This window comes from Helicoverpa armigera, chromosome 6 (genome assembly GCF_030705265.1).
Source record: "Helicoverpa armigera isolate CAAS_96S chromosome 6, ASM3070526v1, whole genome shotgun sequence".
In the NCBI taxonomy this organism is placed as follows: Eukaryota; Metazoa; Arthropoda; class Insecta; order Lepidoptera; family Noctuidae; genus Helicoverpa; species Helicoverpa armigera.
Window position 1 is genome coordinate 98,414 of NC_087125.1, and position 15,462 is coordinate 113,875.

At 33.3% G+C, this 15,462-nt stretch overlaps 2 protein-coding genes across 5 annotated transcripts in view; one reads left to right on the top strand and one right to left on the bottom strand.

The window, feature by feature from the left end:
- LOC135116973 (uncharacterized) overlaps window positions 1–9,516 on the bottom strand; it is a 30,228-nt gene extending 20,712 nt beyond the window's left edge. The window contains exons 1-6 of one of the 4 annotated variants that reach the window (XM_064035056.1): window positions 9,153–9,516; window positions 8,826–9,044; window positions 7,674–7,760; window positions 7,384–7,449; window positions 6,369–6,443; window positions 4,943–6,022 (exon numbers count right to left, since the gene is read on the bottom strand). In XM_064035056.1, the coding sequence (XP_063891126.1) occupies window positions 5,718–6,022; window positions 6,369–6,443; window positions 7,384–7,449; window positions 7,674–7,760; window positions 8,826–9,044; window positions 9,153–9,201 (801 nt within the window). In that variant the 5' untranslated portion in view covers window positions 9,202–9,516 and the 3' untranslated portion in view covers window positions 4,943–5,717. Of the gene's footprint in view, window positions 1–2,793; window positions 4,298–4,942; window positions 6,023–6,368; window positions 8,780–8,825 lie in introns of those variants that run through there. The other 3 variants (XR_010276547.1, XR_010276546.1, XR_010276548.1) reach the window with 3 other exon arrangements.
- An 846-nt stretch (window positions 9,517–10,362) lies between these two features.
- On the top strand, window positions 10,363–13,562 carry LOC135116974 (uncharacterized). Its single transcript, XM_064035057.1, has 4 exons — window positions 10,363–10,412; window positions 11,839–12,036; window positions 12,305–12,481; window positions 13,435–13,562. Exons 1-4 carry the CDS (start codon window positions 10,364–10,366, stop codon window positions 13,497–13,499), a joined length of 489 nt encoding a protein of 162 aa, XP_063891127.1. The 5' UTR covers window position 10,363; the 3' UTR covers window positions 13,500–13,562.
- Window positions 13,563–15,462: the final 1,900 nt, after the last annotated feature.

A 15,462-nucleotide genomic window follows, 5' to 3' on the forward strand; every position in this document is an offset into this window, starting at 1 on the left:
TGTAAGATACAATTTTCGTTGGTTTCGCAGCACTATACTAATGATTACAATAATCTCACCCCGTCAAAACAGTTCGGCCTCCTAAACGTTTTTCTACAGGTTTTGTTGGTTTGTCAAGCGCAACGGTCAAGCTGGTTGCGTGCAATACAACCGACATGAATTACGTACTTACTGCACAACAAAATTGAACGCCACTTTCTTTTGCAGACAACCGAGAGAGAAAAGTGCGGCCCGCCTCAACTCTTATTATAAAACTATTTAATCAAATAAAACAACAAAGGGGAATAAATAGTTTAAAAGTTTACTATGAAATATAAACAACGGTAGCAATACATATTTTATTGAGGCTGCTCCGACGGGAGTAAGATTTAAAAGCTTTTGTGTACTGAAGCTTTTACCAAGTTTGTTGACCCTTAACATTCCGCCATATTTGATGTCCATGGAATGAGTACTATCCATTAGCGACAGTCGTCAGGTTTGCGACAGTTTCAAGGAATAATTTCTTGAGAAACAATGTCATAAATACTAGAACTGATGGCGTAACATCAAATAATTTTATTAAAACCATTCAAAATATTTTTGTTCAAAATAATGGACAGTATCTTTTATATGTTTTGGAACTGTAACGAGTAAGGAAATAAGCCAAGGTCAATTAAAAATCATCGAAAATATTATAACAGCCAATTAACGGATGAGTCGGAAACTCATCAACGATACCTAATTAATTTGCGAAACAAAGTCATATCTTTTGTATACATTGAACTGTACCAAGTTAAGGACATAAGCAATCTATTGCAGGATGGACCAAATGTAACTTAGCATCGAATAGGGCCAACCTTTCTAAATTATGTACATTCGTTTACTTAATATCACAGACAGATTAATGTCTTTGGCTTATCCAGCAGCGACCTACTATTTCGCTAGTCACTTATTACTCCGAAATAAATGCTTGGAAGCTGGACTAAACCAACAATTTTTTTTGCAAAGCTGATGCCATAATTTCGTTCATTTTAATTAACATTTTAAACCGCGATAGGGTCTACTATTAATTTCAAGCAATTTTTTGCATATTTTAATCCCAGCAATGCATATTTTTCCCGACAAAGAAATCAGTTGCAGTCGTCACACGTGCACACGACGCGTGATGAGCGCAATTTGGGGACCTGAGCGGGAAGTGCAAAGTCCACGGCCTTGCGTGACCCTGCCGTGCGAACAACTTCAGATTATGTGGGCTGTGGTAACAACTTTATCTCAAGCGGTTCACGCGTTCGATACTAATGTTTTGTTACAATTGATGCTAAATGTTCGATTGTACAATAAATTAAATTGCATATGTGATGATGATGTCTTCCTAGCCGATTATCAGCAACGGCGGCTGTTCTCATATTAAGAGTTTAGCCAACTGCGCAGGGCATGCACAAGCATTAGAGCACACTTGTATATGTACTAGGTATTCAGATATCCTTACAAGCTTATTCGCATTGCTGGGAACTACATCCCACACCTATGTAATAAGCAGCCTATAGTACCACTATGAAGATTCATAAATATCTATAATAATACACATACCCACATATCCTCATAGTCATCCAAACTTGCATTTTTATATGTATACAAAATTATATTATGATGCAATAAAGCATGATGAAAATATAAGTTCAGTTGTTATTTTAGCAAGATTAGAATGTGCATGTTGGCATGACCCTAAATGTAAATATCCAGGATTGCCGCTCCTAGGCATATTGATTAAAACCACTAGAAAAAGCTGGTGATTTATATCCCACCCTAAACCTAGAGTAAAATGGAACTTTCACAACCTACAATGTTAACAGTGACATTATGGAAATGGAATTTTATAAAACCTATCAAAGAAAGTTGCTAAATAAAAACAATTGTATGCTCACCATGTATGCTGGCTGATAAATAATTTCACAAATGAGAGAAAATTAAATTTCAGCTGTGAAAGGCAACTAACAAAACATATAAATTACATGTAACATATTACAGTAAACCACTAGAATGATTGAACAATGTATCATCTCATATTAATCATTTAATATTGTCAGTTCATCTCGCAGCTCTATAAACCTTGATGCAGCATTCTTAAAATATTTAATAATATGCACTACATAAAAATGTTAACATAGCAGTGATCAACATTTTATGAGGAAACTCAACATTTATTGAGAATTTATTAAATTAAGCTTTGAAAAAGGAGATTGATTTTTATTTATTTAAAATCATAGCCATGGTTTATCAGAAAATTGAAAGAGATATGCAGAAGTTATCGCAGTCGGTATCAGTTATCGTCAATATAATTTTGTTATGATAAAATTATAAACAAATAAGATACGCCGCACATAACAAACCAGTCAAGCTGTGTTGTTCTATTTGTTAAAATCGCAAATGAAAACAATAATGATTCAACCTTTAAAGCAAAAAATCATGTGGCCAGACATAATTAGCTAATTTTAATGAATATTCCGCACGTGGAACCGCTCCCGATAAATATTAATTAAGTGAGTAATGAAATGAAGAAATCCCGATAGTCAAACATGGTCTGAGGGTATTTATAACAAGAATAAGGGTCAAAATTTCAGGACAATGACACTAAATCAGCTCAACGTTGTCATAAAAACAATTTTAAGGAAATATTTTAATGTGCAGTCAAGTATAACAAGAAAATTCAAATAAGAAATCTCGCATAGAATTTTCTTTTAGGTTATATTTTTTGCGATCGGTATATTATTTTCATACAGGACTAATTACAAAATATTGAAGTGAAATACTCACCTAGTGTCCTTCCAGGGCCACTGCGTATATTACACTTGTAAATTATCACCAAATTTTCAAATTAATTCGAGGTAAACACTAGCGGGATTCGTAACCACAGAGTACATTACAAGAATAGAGTTATCAGTGGCCAATGCAGTACAGCGCCATCCTTTGTTTATTTTAGGAACTACAACTTGCTATGTATATACCTATAGCTAGCAAAACCATTATATAGCTCTGTTGCACAAAAATCTTACCTAAATCTGAATTCATCTACCGTTTCGTCTGAACTGATGTTTATGATAGTACAGAAAAATATTAATTATCAGTACAGAGAAACGGTAGATGAACACAGTATAAAAGTTCTAAGGGAATAAAAAATAAAACAATCATTATTATGATTTGATAATGTGTCTTTTATTATAATAAGTAATAGCCCGTTCTTTAATGCTATCATCTTCATCTTTTTCTGTCCTGGTGCCATTTAATAACAAATTTACATCCCGGCACCAGTTATTTATAAAAAATCTTGAAGAAAAGTCAAATAAAAAATCTGTCAACTCGCTTTTGTGGTCTGGGCAAGTCAAAAAACTAAAATCTATGACTGTGTACAAAATTGTCTTTATATAATTTTTTATGCGAGGCATATCACTTTTTCTTTTTAAAATATAAGTGACTACGTCTTGGATTGCAGAGAATAGTTTTGTTGTGTTTTCGGAAGGGTAGGCGAGTGATTTAAACGAAGAGTACTCTCTTATTTTTATATATTCATTTATTTCTTGTTCTTCTTCTTCATTACAATATAAAATTGCTTTACAATTTTTGCAATTTTTAAATACATTTTTTTTTGCCTGTTTTATTACATAGCCGGTTACGTAGCTGAGTTGGCTTATAATTTTTGGATTACTTTTTTTTTCATTAAAATCTATAATTTCGCAATTAATATCATCGATATCTATTTCATTTATTTCTGTGAGTTCATTAATATCCTCCTTTTTTAATAAGTAGTCCATTGATTGAAAAATTTTACAGTCATCTTCTTCACAATTTGACCCTACAGAATGACTACTTGATAAATTATTTATTAATAAGCTTGCAAAAGCTGACTCAAAGCCAGATGGGGTTGGTGATATATTTCTGTATCCATGAGACCGTATACAGCCAAAAAAATTCTCTAATGGATCTTGATTTAAGTGTCTCATCCAGAATGATTTTATATTATATTCATTGAATGCCTTATTTTTTAAAACTTCAATATTTTCCAGCGTACGTAACCAGTTTGTAATTGATGGCACACTACCTTCCCTTCCTCCTCTACCAATAAACTTCATAGATTTTAAAACTTTTTTTGCCCTCGCCCATACCTTACTGTGATCAGATTTTGGGGTGACTGATTTTAACAGCACTTTACCGCTTCTTTTTTTTGAATTTTCAAAACTGCCATTCATAGAGTCGAAAAGTTGATCGAAAAACATCAATACGTCTGCGGTATCTTTGCACTCCGAAGGAAGTATTCTTTTATCTGAAAAGTAGAAATAAAATTAATTTAATTTAAATGATCCCTAAGAAACTTTGTATTGCATATTACTAGTGATCAGGTAATTGGTGCTTTATGAAACTTCGAAATCATGTTTGGTATAATGACTACTAGCTGTCCGCCCGCGATTTCACCAGCGTCGTGAGGGAACTGATAAAAACTATCATTATGTTATTCCTCGGATTTAAATCTATGTCTATACAAATTTTAATCTCAATTGGATCACTAATTTTGAGTTTACTCAACACACAAAAATACAAATCTTTCCTTATTATATTAGAAACCTCATTTGGAACCTCGATTGGGATTAAACTTGGCAGTAATATAGCCTTCATCGGAAAAACATATAGTAGTTCCTCAAGAAGCTGGTGAAACCGCTGACGAAAGCTAGTTTTCTATAAACAAACACATTATCAAGTTTTAGTAAATACTTTAGGCTCAGGAAAGTGTATAATTACCACTTATCTGTACAAATTTTATTATAGGTATCGGGACAGATCTTGAACGCTCGGCGTAGAGTGGGGGCGCTTTTCGCATTGTAAACTCAGTATAACCCAAAATTTCGCATGTGCGCAGCTGAAGGTCAGCATTCAAGACCCGTGCCAGTACTTTGCGTGTATTACTACTCACCTGCTAGGTATCCCATACTGGTAGCGACTGTTTGACTAAATATTTGAGTTGCCATCTTAACCTTCATCTTGGGGATTTTCTTTGGATCAATGTGGGCTTCTGTAAGATTTTTAATTAATCGTATACCTTTATAAGAAGGATTTTCCTCATGAAGTTTAATTAGGTGGTCCCACTTCGCAATTTTAACTTCATCTTCTATAATGCACTTCAAATTCTTGGTAATTAAATTATTCCTAATCCCTTTTATTAAGTGGGGGGTGTCAAAAATAGGTATTATTTCCTTGCCATTGACTTCAAATATTTGATGCTTAAAATTTAGATTTTTTCTTATATAATCAACTCTTCTTTCTTCTATCAATTCGTTTATAGCGCTAACATTTGTAGTCCCTTGGTCACAGACCGTTGCAAGCACATAAAACCCACACTGTTGCAATTCGGAAATAATATTTTTATTAAAAGTTTCAAATCTCCTTTGGAAGTTGTTCCTTTGCAAAATGTGTAAGCCAATGGTTGTTTGTAATTATTTACAAACCCTCTTAACATAAAACAAGTGCATGATCCGCTATGTTCCTGTTTGTTTGTTTTCCATTATTAATAAATCCCGTAATGGCATCTCGTTTTCTATTATAGTCATAATGGGGTGTAATAGATATTTCATCGAACAGAAGAATGCATAACTTTTCATTTTCTGTCATTTTTTGGGCTCTTTTCTTCAACTGGTTAAATATCCTTTTGTTGATTCCTGGTCTTAGACCAGCACAGGAAATCAGACGACTCAGAGTGATAGGAGATGGTAAAATAAATATTTTACTGAGCCATCTATATGCTTTTGGGCCCTGTTTGTACAAACTGAGAGCCATGATTTTTTCGTCCTTTGTGAACCTTCTTCCCATTTTCCTTTTGAAATTTCGCGAAATTGCATGACTGTAAACAAGGCTGCCAAAGTCGAAAATTTTTGTAAGCACTTCTGAAAAGTGGTATTTTCAGAAAGTCTTAAGGCTCTTTTCAGTCGTGTGGCGTAACTTTCTTTCTTTTGTTGTAACTTCTTGATTGTTTTTTGCAGATTCGCTAAGTTTGGTACTGAAAAAAAAAAACCTGTTAAAAGGTAGGTCAATTATCTCTTTCATAGAAATTGAAAACTTAACTTATTCAAGTGCGACTTTGACATAATGAGATTTTCAATTAATTATTTTGGAGGAAAATCTACTTCAGCCCAATCTTCCTCTCTATGTGACCAAAAACTCTATTCTCTATTTTTGAAATTCTTACTGCAATATACAGTGTAGCGATAATGTTATCAGTATCACATAAAATAGTACACAGTTAACTATTGATCTAATAATTGTATTAAATAAATAAACAATTTCCTAGTGATAACCTTATCGCCACATAGTATACTAATACAATCTATGAAATAAATATTTACCATTTTTTGTCATTGCAGCTGCTTGTTTTAGGGAAATATGTTTTACTCCTGAAGTCTTTACAGGTTTGCCTAAATCTGAAAAATTAAATTAATGCATTTATGTATAAACATAATAAAATATATATATATACACTGCTGAAGAACCAGCAGGTATGGTATACATTACCTAGGCAAAGTATTTAATGGACAATCAAATTTGCAATTTTTCATACATTGTTTAACCCTAAACACCCCAAGTATTCTATAAATTGCCTAGGTATTGTATAGAATACTTGAATAATACACATTGATGGTAGAAAATAAATATATCTACCATACCTATCAACTGATTTTAATCCAAACTAATATAATAAATGCGAAAGTAACTCTGTCTGTCTGTTACGCTTTCCCGCTTAATCCTCGCAACCGATTTTGATGAAATTTGGTACAGACAATCTTTAGACCCCGAGACAGAACATAGGCTACTTTTTATTTCGAAAAAAAGGGATGAAGGGGTTGAAATAGAGGTTGAAAGTTTGTATGGGATTTCTTAATTTTAAAAGATAAAACCATGAAACTTTATATTTAAGCACTTGATAAGAAATCATTAAACATTTTTTCTAGCATTTTTGAAATTTCGACCAGCTGGGGGGTGAAATAAGGGTTGAAAGTTAGTACACAAGTTCATCAAATATCACGTCATAAGAAACAAAAAATCGTTTGTTCATTTTGAAAGTTATTTTTTTTACCAGTGTGGGGGTGAAATAGGGGTTAAATCCCTACTTCCCTACTAATATTATAAATGCGAAAGTAACTCTGTCTGTCTGTCTGTCTGTTACGCTTTCACGTCTAAACCACTGAACGGAATTAAATAAAATTTGGTACAGAGATAGAGTTGACATTGAGAAAGAACGTAGGATAGTTTTTATCCCGGACTTTTGGAGAGTTCTCTTGGAAACGCGATATAACCGAACTGGACGCGGGCGAAGCCGCGGTCGGAAGCTAGTTAAAACTATAAGTGTTTTAAGAAATTTACCTGCTTCTGCTAGCTTCTCAAGTTCACTGGTCTTGATAGATATTGGTTCACCAGAATGAAGTGGACCTGCCAAAATAAGTTAACCAGTTCTGAAGAAAAAATCACAAATAATTTACAAAATATTTTTTATACCAATGTTAAGTCAAGTGCAACAATCATATATTAACTCTATCAAATAAAAAAACTTACTACTTTAAAAATAAAGTTGATGTGACAATTAAACTTTTTCACTTTACTGAATAACACTAACATGCTTTCAAGATTACCTCAGTAACAAAATTATGGCTTACCTGCTGTGGATGTTGAAGGTTGAGCAAATATTGGATTGTAACTGGTCACATTGGTAACATCTGATAATGGTCTTTTACAAGGTATGCCTGTAAATGAAATACATATACTTTTAGAAACTTTTGATAAAGCACTTATTCTTTTTTTTTTAATAAATTGTGCCTGTTTTTAATCTTTGACGAAGGAAGGTTATTTAACTTTAAAAATTCTCTCGAAAACAACTTCCTTTTGCATGTAGTGTCAGTCACATTTATATTTTACTAAATAAATGATATTTCAAAATATCCTTGGTTGGCATTTTTTCTCTATAGAATAATTGTTGAAACTGCTACAAAGCCATGTTTAAATTGAAACTAAAAACATAGTACTAATTGTAATAATTACGCAAAACAAAATGTAAATCGTGTCAAATGTGGAGTCGGTCACATATTTAATTGCCAACTTTTTACTGCAGTAAAATTTCTCATTCCCAAATAAATAGAAAGTGTTTTGAGCAGTAATGCTTATTCAAATTACGTTCACAGGCATAGCGCTAGTCTACATCTACACTAATATTGTAAAGAGGATAACTTTGTTTGTTTGTTTGTAATGGATAAACTCAAACACTACTGGAAAATTTTTAAAAATTCTGTCACCATTAAATATTTATATTATCTGGGAGTGACATAGGCTATATTTTATCCAGGTATGGGGAGAAGTTCCCCCGGGACACGGGTGAAGCTGCAGAAAACAGCTACGTACAGTCCACCCACGGTTTCACCTACATCCCAAGGGAACTACTTCTCATATTCAAATAAAAACTATCCTATGCATGACAGTATTTATCCAGCAACAACTTGTCTCACTTGTTTCCCAAGTAGATACACCAGTAGTTTTTGAGTTAAATCTTTCCTGTTAATATTATACTAGCTGTCTGCCTGCGGTTTCACCCGCATCCTGAAAAATCCTGGGTGTCAATCCAAGTCTTTCACCGGGTTTTAATCTATGTCCATACCAAATTTTATCTCAATCGGTTTAGTAGTTTAGAAGCCTATTCAATACAAACAATCAAGTCTTTCCTCTTTATAATATTAGTATAGTATAGATAGTTACCTATATAGTAATAGTATAGATAAAATCTATAGTTGTACTCAGGCAAAACACATTTCAAGTACCTTTTAAATGCAAAGTAGGAACTGCATTAGCACTTAATCTTGAACTTCTTGTATGGTATTTACTTTCGAAGTGCTTGTGGCATATTTTTCTGTTTTTGAATACAAATTGGTTATCCAAAACCAGAATATCTCCCCCAATTGAGTAGACCCAAGATCTAAATCTGTCCTCTTCCTTATCGGGGTTGGGAAATGAATGCAAAATAACATTGCAATCATCACCTGTAAATGAAGACATATTATTATTGTTCTACGGTATCTCCTATAATACTGTACTGTATATACTTATAATGGGAAAGTCCACATTAAAATAGTATATTTAAAACTTACTGCGAGTTGTAGTGCAATAACGAACACAACATCTGAACGGAGATCCCATATCGTCAAATCCAAATCGTAAAGAAAACTCGGAGTCCAAAGTAGTGCGCACAGGTGTAAAATTAAAGCGGAGATTTCGGTGTCCTTTGGAAAGCAAACGTTGTCGGAAAAGCCACAAATATACGGAAAAACAGGAGAACGCACCACACAACACAATCAACAACTTTTAAAGGGTACCGGCCGGACGCCATGACATATATGCGTTCCATTACACACAAAAATTTACAAAACCACTTGGAAAAAACCAAAGCGATTTTCTACCTTAATAAATATCAAGTAACAACAAGTAAGTGTAGATCACATATGTAGACATATTTTGTTTATGATTTAGATGCTTTGAAGTTTGCATTCCTCTTTTTTCTGAAGAAAAGCTTATTTCAAAGTTAGAGACGTAAGTATTTTGCGTATAAAGAACTGACAAACAGTCGATAGCAACACCACATTATAATGTTGCTAACGAAAAAATATACAAAATTGAACAAAGCGCCACCTCTCGTTAATTTTCAAAACTAAATATCTTAACCAGCCTCCGTACATAGTTTTTCTATACGAACTGTTACGACCGTGTTCGTAACCATGGGGATACAACTGAAGTACAATAATTTTCTGAGGTTTTTAGAAATGCGCCATCTAGTGACGGATGCCCCGTAACTTGGGTATTTGTACTTCGTTTTAGTCACTAGATGTCACTGCACCTTAGACCGATATTTCATCGATTTAATAACAAATCTAAAAAAAGTTTTGTGATTAGAAATATTAACAAATATTGTAATTAAATAATTTTATGATTTATTTTTAATTCTTTTTATCTATGAGGACGTCTTAGTTAATCACAATAATCACACTACTTGAAACCACTTGAAACACTGACGATTGACATTGACAGTCGACCATACTTTTAAATTAAACCGTTTTCCGTTTTCTAACGTGTTGGTTTATTCTGAGTGTTATTTTCTGGTTTTTTTATTACGATTGTTGCGTGTTCCTGGACTCTGATACTGACTGCTTCTGTGATTGACCTGGCTTCGTATTTTGGACCTGTGATCTACTGCATTTTCATTGACCCGGCTTTGTATTTTGGAACCTCGATCGACTGCTTTTACATTGACCCGGCACCGTATTTAGGACTAGAAAATGCGTCCAGTGGATCGTCTTAGGGCGGAATGCCATCAACGTCAAGATATAAGTGCTACTTTGATTGTGACAATGACGGTAAGTTCAAAACTTTTAACTTTATAATGCACGTAATTTATCTTTTGCTGATAGGCTGCACAATATCCATTATTGTCATCCGTGCAATCTGTGGTCATCATAGTCCTTGAGTCATCAAAAATCTAAGATGCACTACCACACACACTCCTGTCCTGACCCTACACAAACAATTGAAACTGCACATTAACTTTATATCCAATCAAAAGACTCGGAATCTACGTATAAGACAAAGCCCGCTCTAGACGACCCTCTGACCAAATAACTTCATCAGGTTTTAAAACTATGATTTTACAGTGGCGTAGCATGGGATTCCGCCGCCGGAGCTGGTATATTTAGCTGCCGGTCAGTGGGTAGTCTTAGGGCCCCTTATTTAGGTACTTATTTAAATTCAAATGACTACAATTTAATAAAATTCTAAAGATGGTTTTGGCAAGAAAGAATTATTATTGATATCGACTCATGACCAGGTGCGGTCTCAGCCCATGATTTTGGGATTCACTAGGGTGCTGGAAGGAATACTTTCAGAAATTGTTACTGGCTCTCTTTGATATGTAGTGCAGCAGTGTGAAAATTTTAGCATCCTACCTAGGATTTTGTTGATTCATACACTAATGATCTATGTATAACTTTGTCGATTCATACAGCATGCAACAATATTTTTTGCAAACTAGGATATGTTAGATTTTCCTTTAAAGCTCAAAAAACATAAAGCCTTGTGTGGACTAAGCATTTATTGTCAAATTAAACGAAAAACAAGCAGATGTAAAATTCAAGAGCGAGTCGAAAAATTTAGTACCCTGCCTGCCTGATAGGTTAGATCTTCTTTTAGTAGACAAGAAGTTATTGGGAGGTAGGCTAGAAGTATAGATAGATATCTATCTATCTTGTTGTATTGTTATGGTGGTGGTGGTGGTATCTATACACACTATGTACACCATAACAAATTACAATTAAAACTTAATAACTAAAAGGGTGTAACAATGGGTGGTCTTATCGCTAAAAGCGATCTTTTACAGACAACCTTTAATGTATAGTGACTCTTCTCAAGAAAATTGTATTATGGGGTGGCATAAATAGGAACTGACAATGTAAAGGCGGCAAAAAATGCCTTTGCCTCTACTGTCAACGCTATCAGCTTCTACTTGGCTTGATGCTGCAGCTAGGCGGCAGTGCCGGCCCCTAGAGTAGCGCCACCCAGGGCCATGGCCCCTCGGCACCCCATGCTATGCTACTGTGATTTTATTTACTTCAACTGTGGTGTTCCTGTTCTAGTACTGCTAGACCTCAGCTATTATTTCTAGTGTTAGATTAATATTCAAGGATGGTATCACAGTACATTACTAAAATTTTATACATATGATGATGATATCTATTACGGTATTTTAATGAGAGTGAGTTGTTCATGTATAAAACTTCTTGATTTCAGGCCCATTGCACCGATTTCCTAAACCTGAATACCCACATTTGGAAAAGTTTAACTCGTGGAAAAAAGTACTAGATAAAGCTTTACAAGAGAAAGGCGACATCTACATTTATAACCAAATTCGATTTTGCGACAGACATTTTGAAGAGTGTTACCGTTCAGCCAGTCACCGACTTACTCCAAATGCAATACCAACTCTAGGTACCTACTATTTAGATGTCTTATGTTATTTAAATCTTAATAGAAACAAAACCACATTTCTTTGCCTTCGCTGTAATAACAAAATTGTTCCTCAAATATTAAATAAAATTTTCTACTGAATAATCTAATCCTAATTAGAAGAAAATAAAATGAATATTATATACCAAAAATAATTGATGCAACATGCTATCTTCTAAGAATTAAATGAATATTGTTCTATATTCTACATAATTATACAGTAACTATAAATAATTTCATCCTTTTGCAGATTTATCTACATTACCAGTTGGTCAAACTCTTGAAGGTCCATCGGGACATGTCGAGGCAGACATGTCGAATTTATTAAACATTTCGCAAGATAAACTTGCTGTCATTGAGCCATCCAGCTCTACCCACTATCATAGTGATGTACAGAATGCATTACAGACAGCTGAACGCCCTAAAGGTAAATATTTTTATTGACAATTGACCTTTGACTTGTAACATTAGGTTTTTCTTTCCATCATCAGGATTCCAATTTGTTTCCACTGTAGGGTCATAAAACTTCTTGCAGAGAGAGAGAGTGGGCATTTAAGCGTACATAGGAAATAAGGACAGAGAAAGCGACTTTGTTTTATACTATGTAGTGAAGCCTATGTGTTATTACATTTTTTATAAGCTATATTACTGTAAAGTTTCATCTAAATCCGTTTAGTAGTTTTCGCGGGAAAGAGGAACAAACATCCTCACAACATTTATAATATTAGTACTAGTATAGGATTATTTCATACTAACTGCGTCCCGCAGTTTCACCCGCGTATACCGGAATAAAAATAGCCTATGTCTAATTCCAGGGTATAAGCTATCTACATACCAAATTTCATCCAAAGCCGTTCAGTAGTTTTTCGTGAAAGAGTAACAAACATCATCCAAACTTACAAACTTTCGCGTTTATAATTTTAGGTAGGATTATTTCCGCACTTGCAGGAATCAATAAATGTAAGACAATAACAAATCTCCGAACTTGTAAACCTGAATTAAATGGATTAATAATAATAACTTGATATAATCCTACAACTTATGTGTCATAATAATTATTCATCCAAATAGCTAGTTCTAACCATCCATACCATTTTTTTCGTTGGTAGAAAAGGCCCAAAATGTATGGAGTCTGAATGATCTTCTTTATATCCATTTTGTTTACCCATAAAATCCCCATAAAAATATTTATCAAGCTTGTATCTGCTGTTGTAGGAAGTCTCCACTTTTGTATCTGTTCCTCGAAGCCTACCTATTCCAATCTCTGGTCATAATATAATAACAGAACAATATTATGTAACATATTTTTATCACAATTCTATTAAAACTTTGTGTAACACTATTTCTTTGATCTGAGGTGTAACATAATTTAAATTACAGGTTCTAGGAAAAGAGGGACTTGTCAATATTTAAAACAGTCGTCACCTCCAAAGAGAAGGAGATAATAAAGTTAAAACAGAAAGTATTGAAGCTGAAAAAGAAATATAAGGAACAAAATAACAAGAAACTCTCTGCAAGGAAAATTTCCACATCAAAATCATTTTGAAAGAGTTAAATAAAATGCCTGCAACAATAAAAATATTTACTTCCTCAAATGAAATGGAAAAAGAAACCACGAGGCAGGCGATTTACATTTAACGAAAAATCATGGCATTGACCATTTACAAACAGAGTCAGAAAGCTTACAACCTCATGCGAAAAATGTTTGTCTTGCCATCAAAGCGCAGCCTACAAAAATGTTGAGTAAATTTGAACTGAAACCAGGCTTCAATCCTGATATATTTAAAAATTTAAAAGCTACAGTAGCAAAATTGCCGGCAGAAAAAAAGTTGGTCAATTTACTGTTTGATGAGGTATCATTGGCTCGGGTGTTTTTACAACCCTGCCCTAAAACAGATAACTGGTTTTGAAGATTTTGGGCACAGACAAACAAAAAAACTCGCAGATCATGCCTTGGTCTTTATGATCAAGGGTATAAAAAGCAAAGTGAAACAACCTTTATGCTTTTCATTTTGCCAAGGTGCCACGAAAAAGGACGATTTAAAGAAGCTGATCAAAACAATAATAAAAGAAATCTCAATACTGGATTGATAGTTATTGCCACTATATGTGACCAATCAGCCACAAATATTTCTGTGATAAAAGTCTTCAAGAAGACACAAAACGCAAATATTTACAAGAGGGTAATGAATATAGGACCCAAGCCTTCGAGTTTGAAGACCAAAGGTCTTCCCATTATTTGATCCTCCACATCTTTTAAAGGGAATGAGAAATAATTTACTCAAACATTTGAAATTTGTACAAGATGGGAAAACAAAGTATGCAAAGTGGGAACATTTGGAGATGCTGTTGAAGTTAGATGTTGGGGATGATGAAATTAGGCTTGTTAATAAATTAACAGAAAACCATGTTAATAAAGAGAAAATTCCAAAAATGAAAGTGAAATATGCTGCACAAGTTTTCAGCCAAAGGGTATCATCAGCATTGAGATTCTTAGCAAGTAAGTATGCTTTTTATTGTTCTCATTATTTTCTCTATATTTAAAAAAAATTGCTATTAATTTACTAAATTAGATTTTTATTTTAATTTACATGTTTTAACCATCTTCATTCTCCACAGACAAATTAGAAAGTTCATTATTTTTCTTTAAAATAATATTAGATGTCCTGGCTACATTTATAAGTTCAAAAATATTTAAAAACAAACAATTGAGATGCTATTTCTCTCGATAAAATTCAAAATAAAAATACAATTCATATCTAATAATTTATCTAAAATTGGCTATGTCAATATTTAAGATGCATAAGATATATTGTTGGAATAACATTATAAATTGAAATGAAATAATAAATTAAAATTATCATATTGAAATAAAATTTGAGACATTATGAAACTACAAAATATAGTTTAATGTTGGTTTCTTACTAATTATATTTACACCCACAACTATTTACTGAACCAACTGATAAAGACGCACAGTAAATCGTTACTGCCACTTTAAAGTTTGTAAGTTTGTGCCTTTTCGACACAGCCGTGAGGCACACCGTTTAATTTTTTAATTAAATTTTTGTATTTTTGTTTTTATTGTGTCCCTAATCTGGGTCGAATAAATGTATTTTCTTTCTTTTTCTTTAATTTCGGTCCACAATAGCAAAAGATTGATATGAACTGTATTCTAGTACTTATTTAATATATTGTTTCAGAACACAACCTTCTTCCGGCGGAGTGCGAAGAAACTGCTGATTTTCTACTCATTATGGACAAACTATTTGATTCTTTCAATGGACATTCATATACAGGTGATCCAAAATTTTCAAGGGGTGTGTAATGAATAATTCTCCTCATTTTAGATTATGGACAGAGGTAGTTCCTATATTGGATTCAATGACTTTTAAAACTATAAAAAAA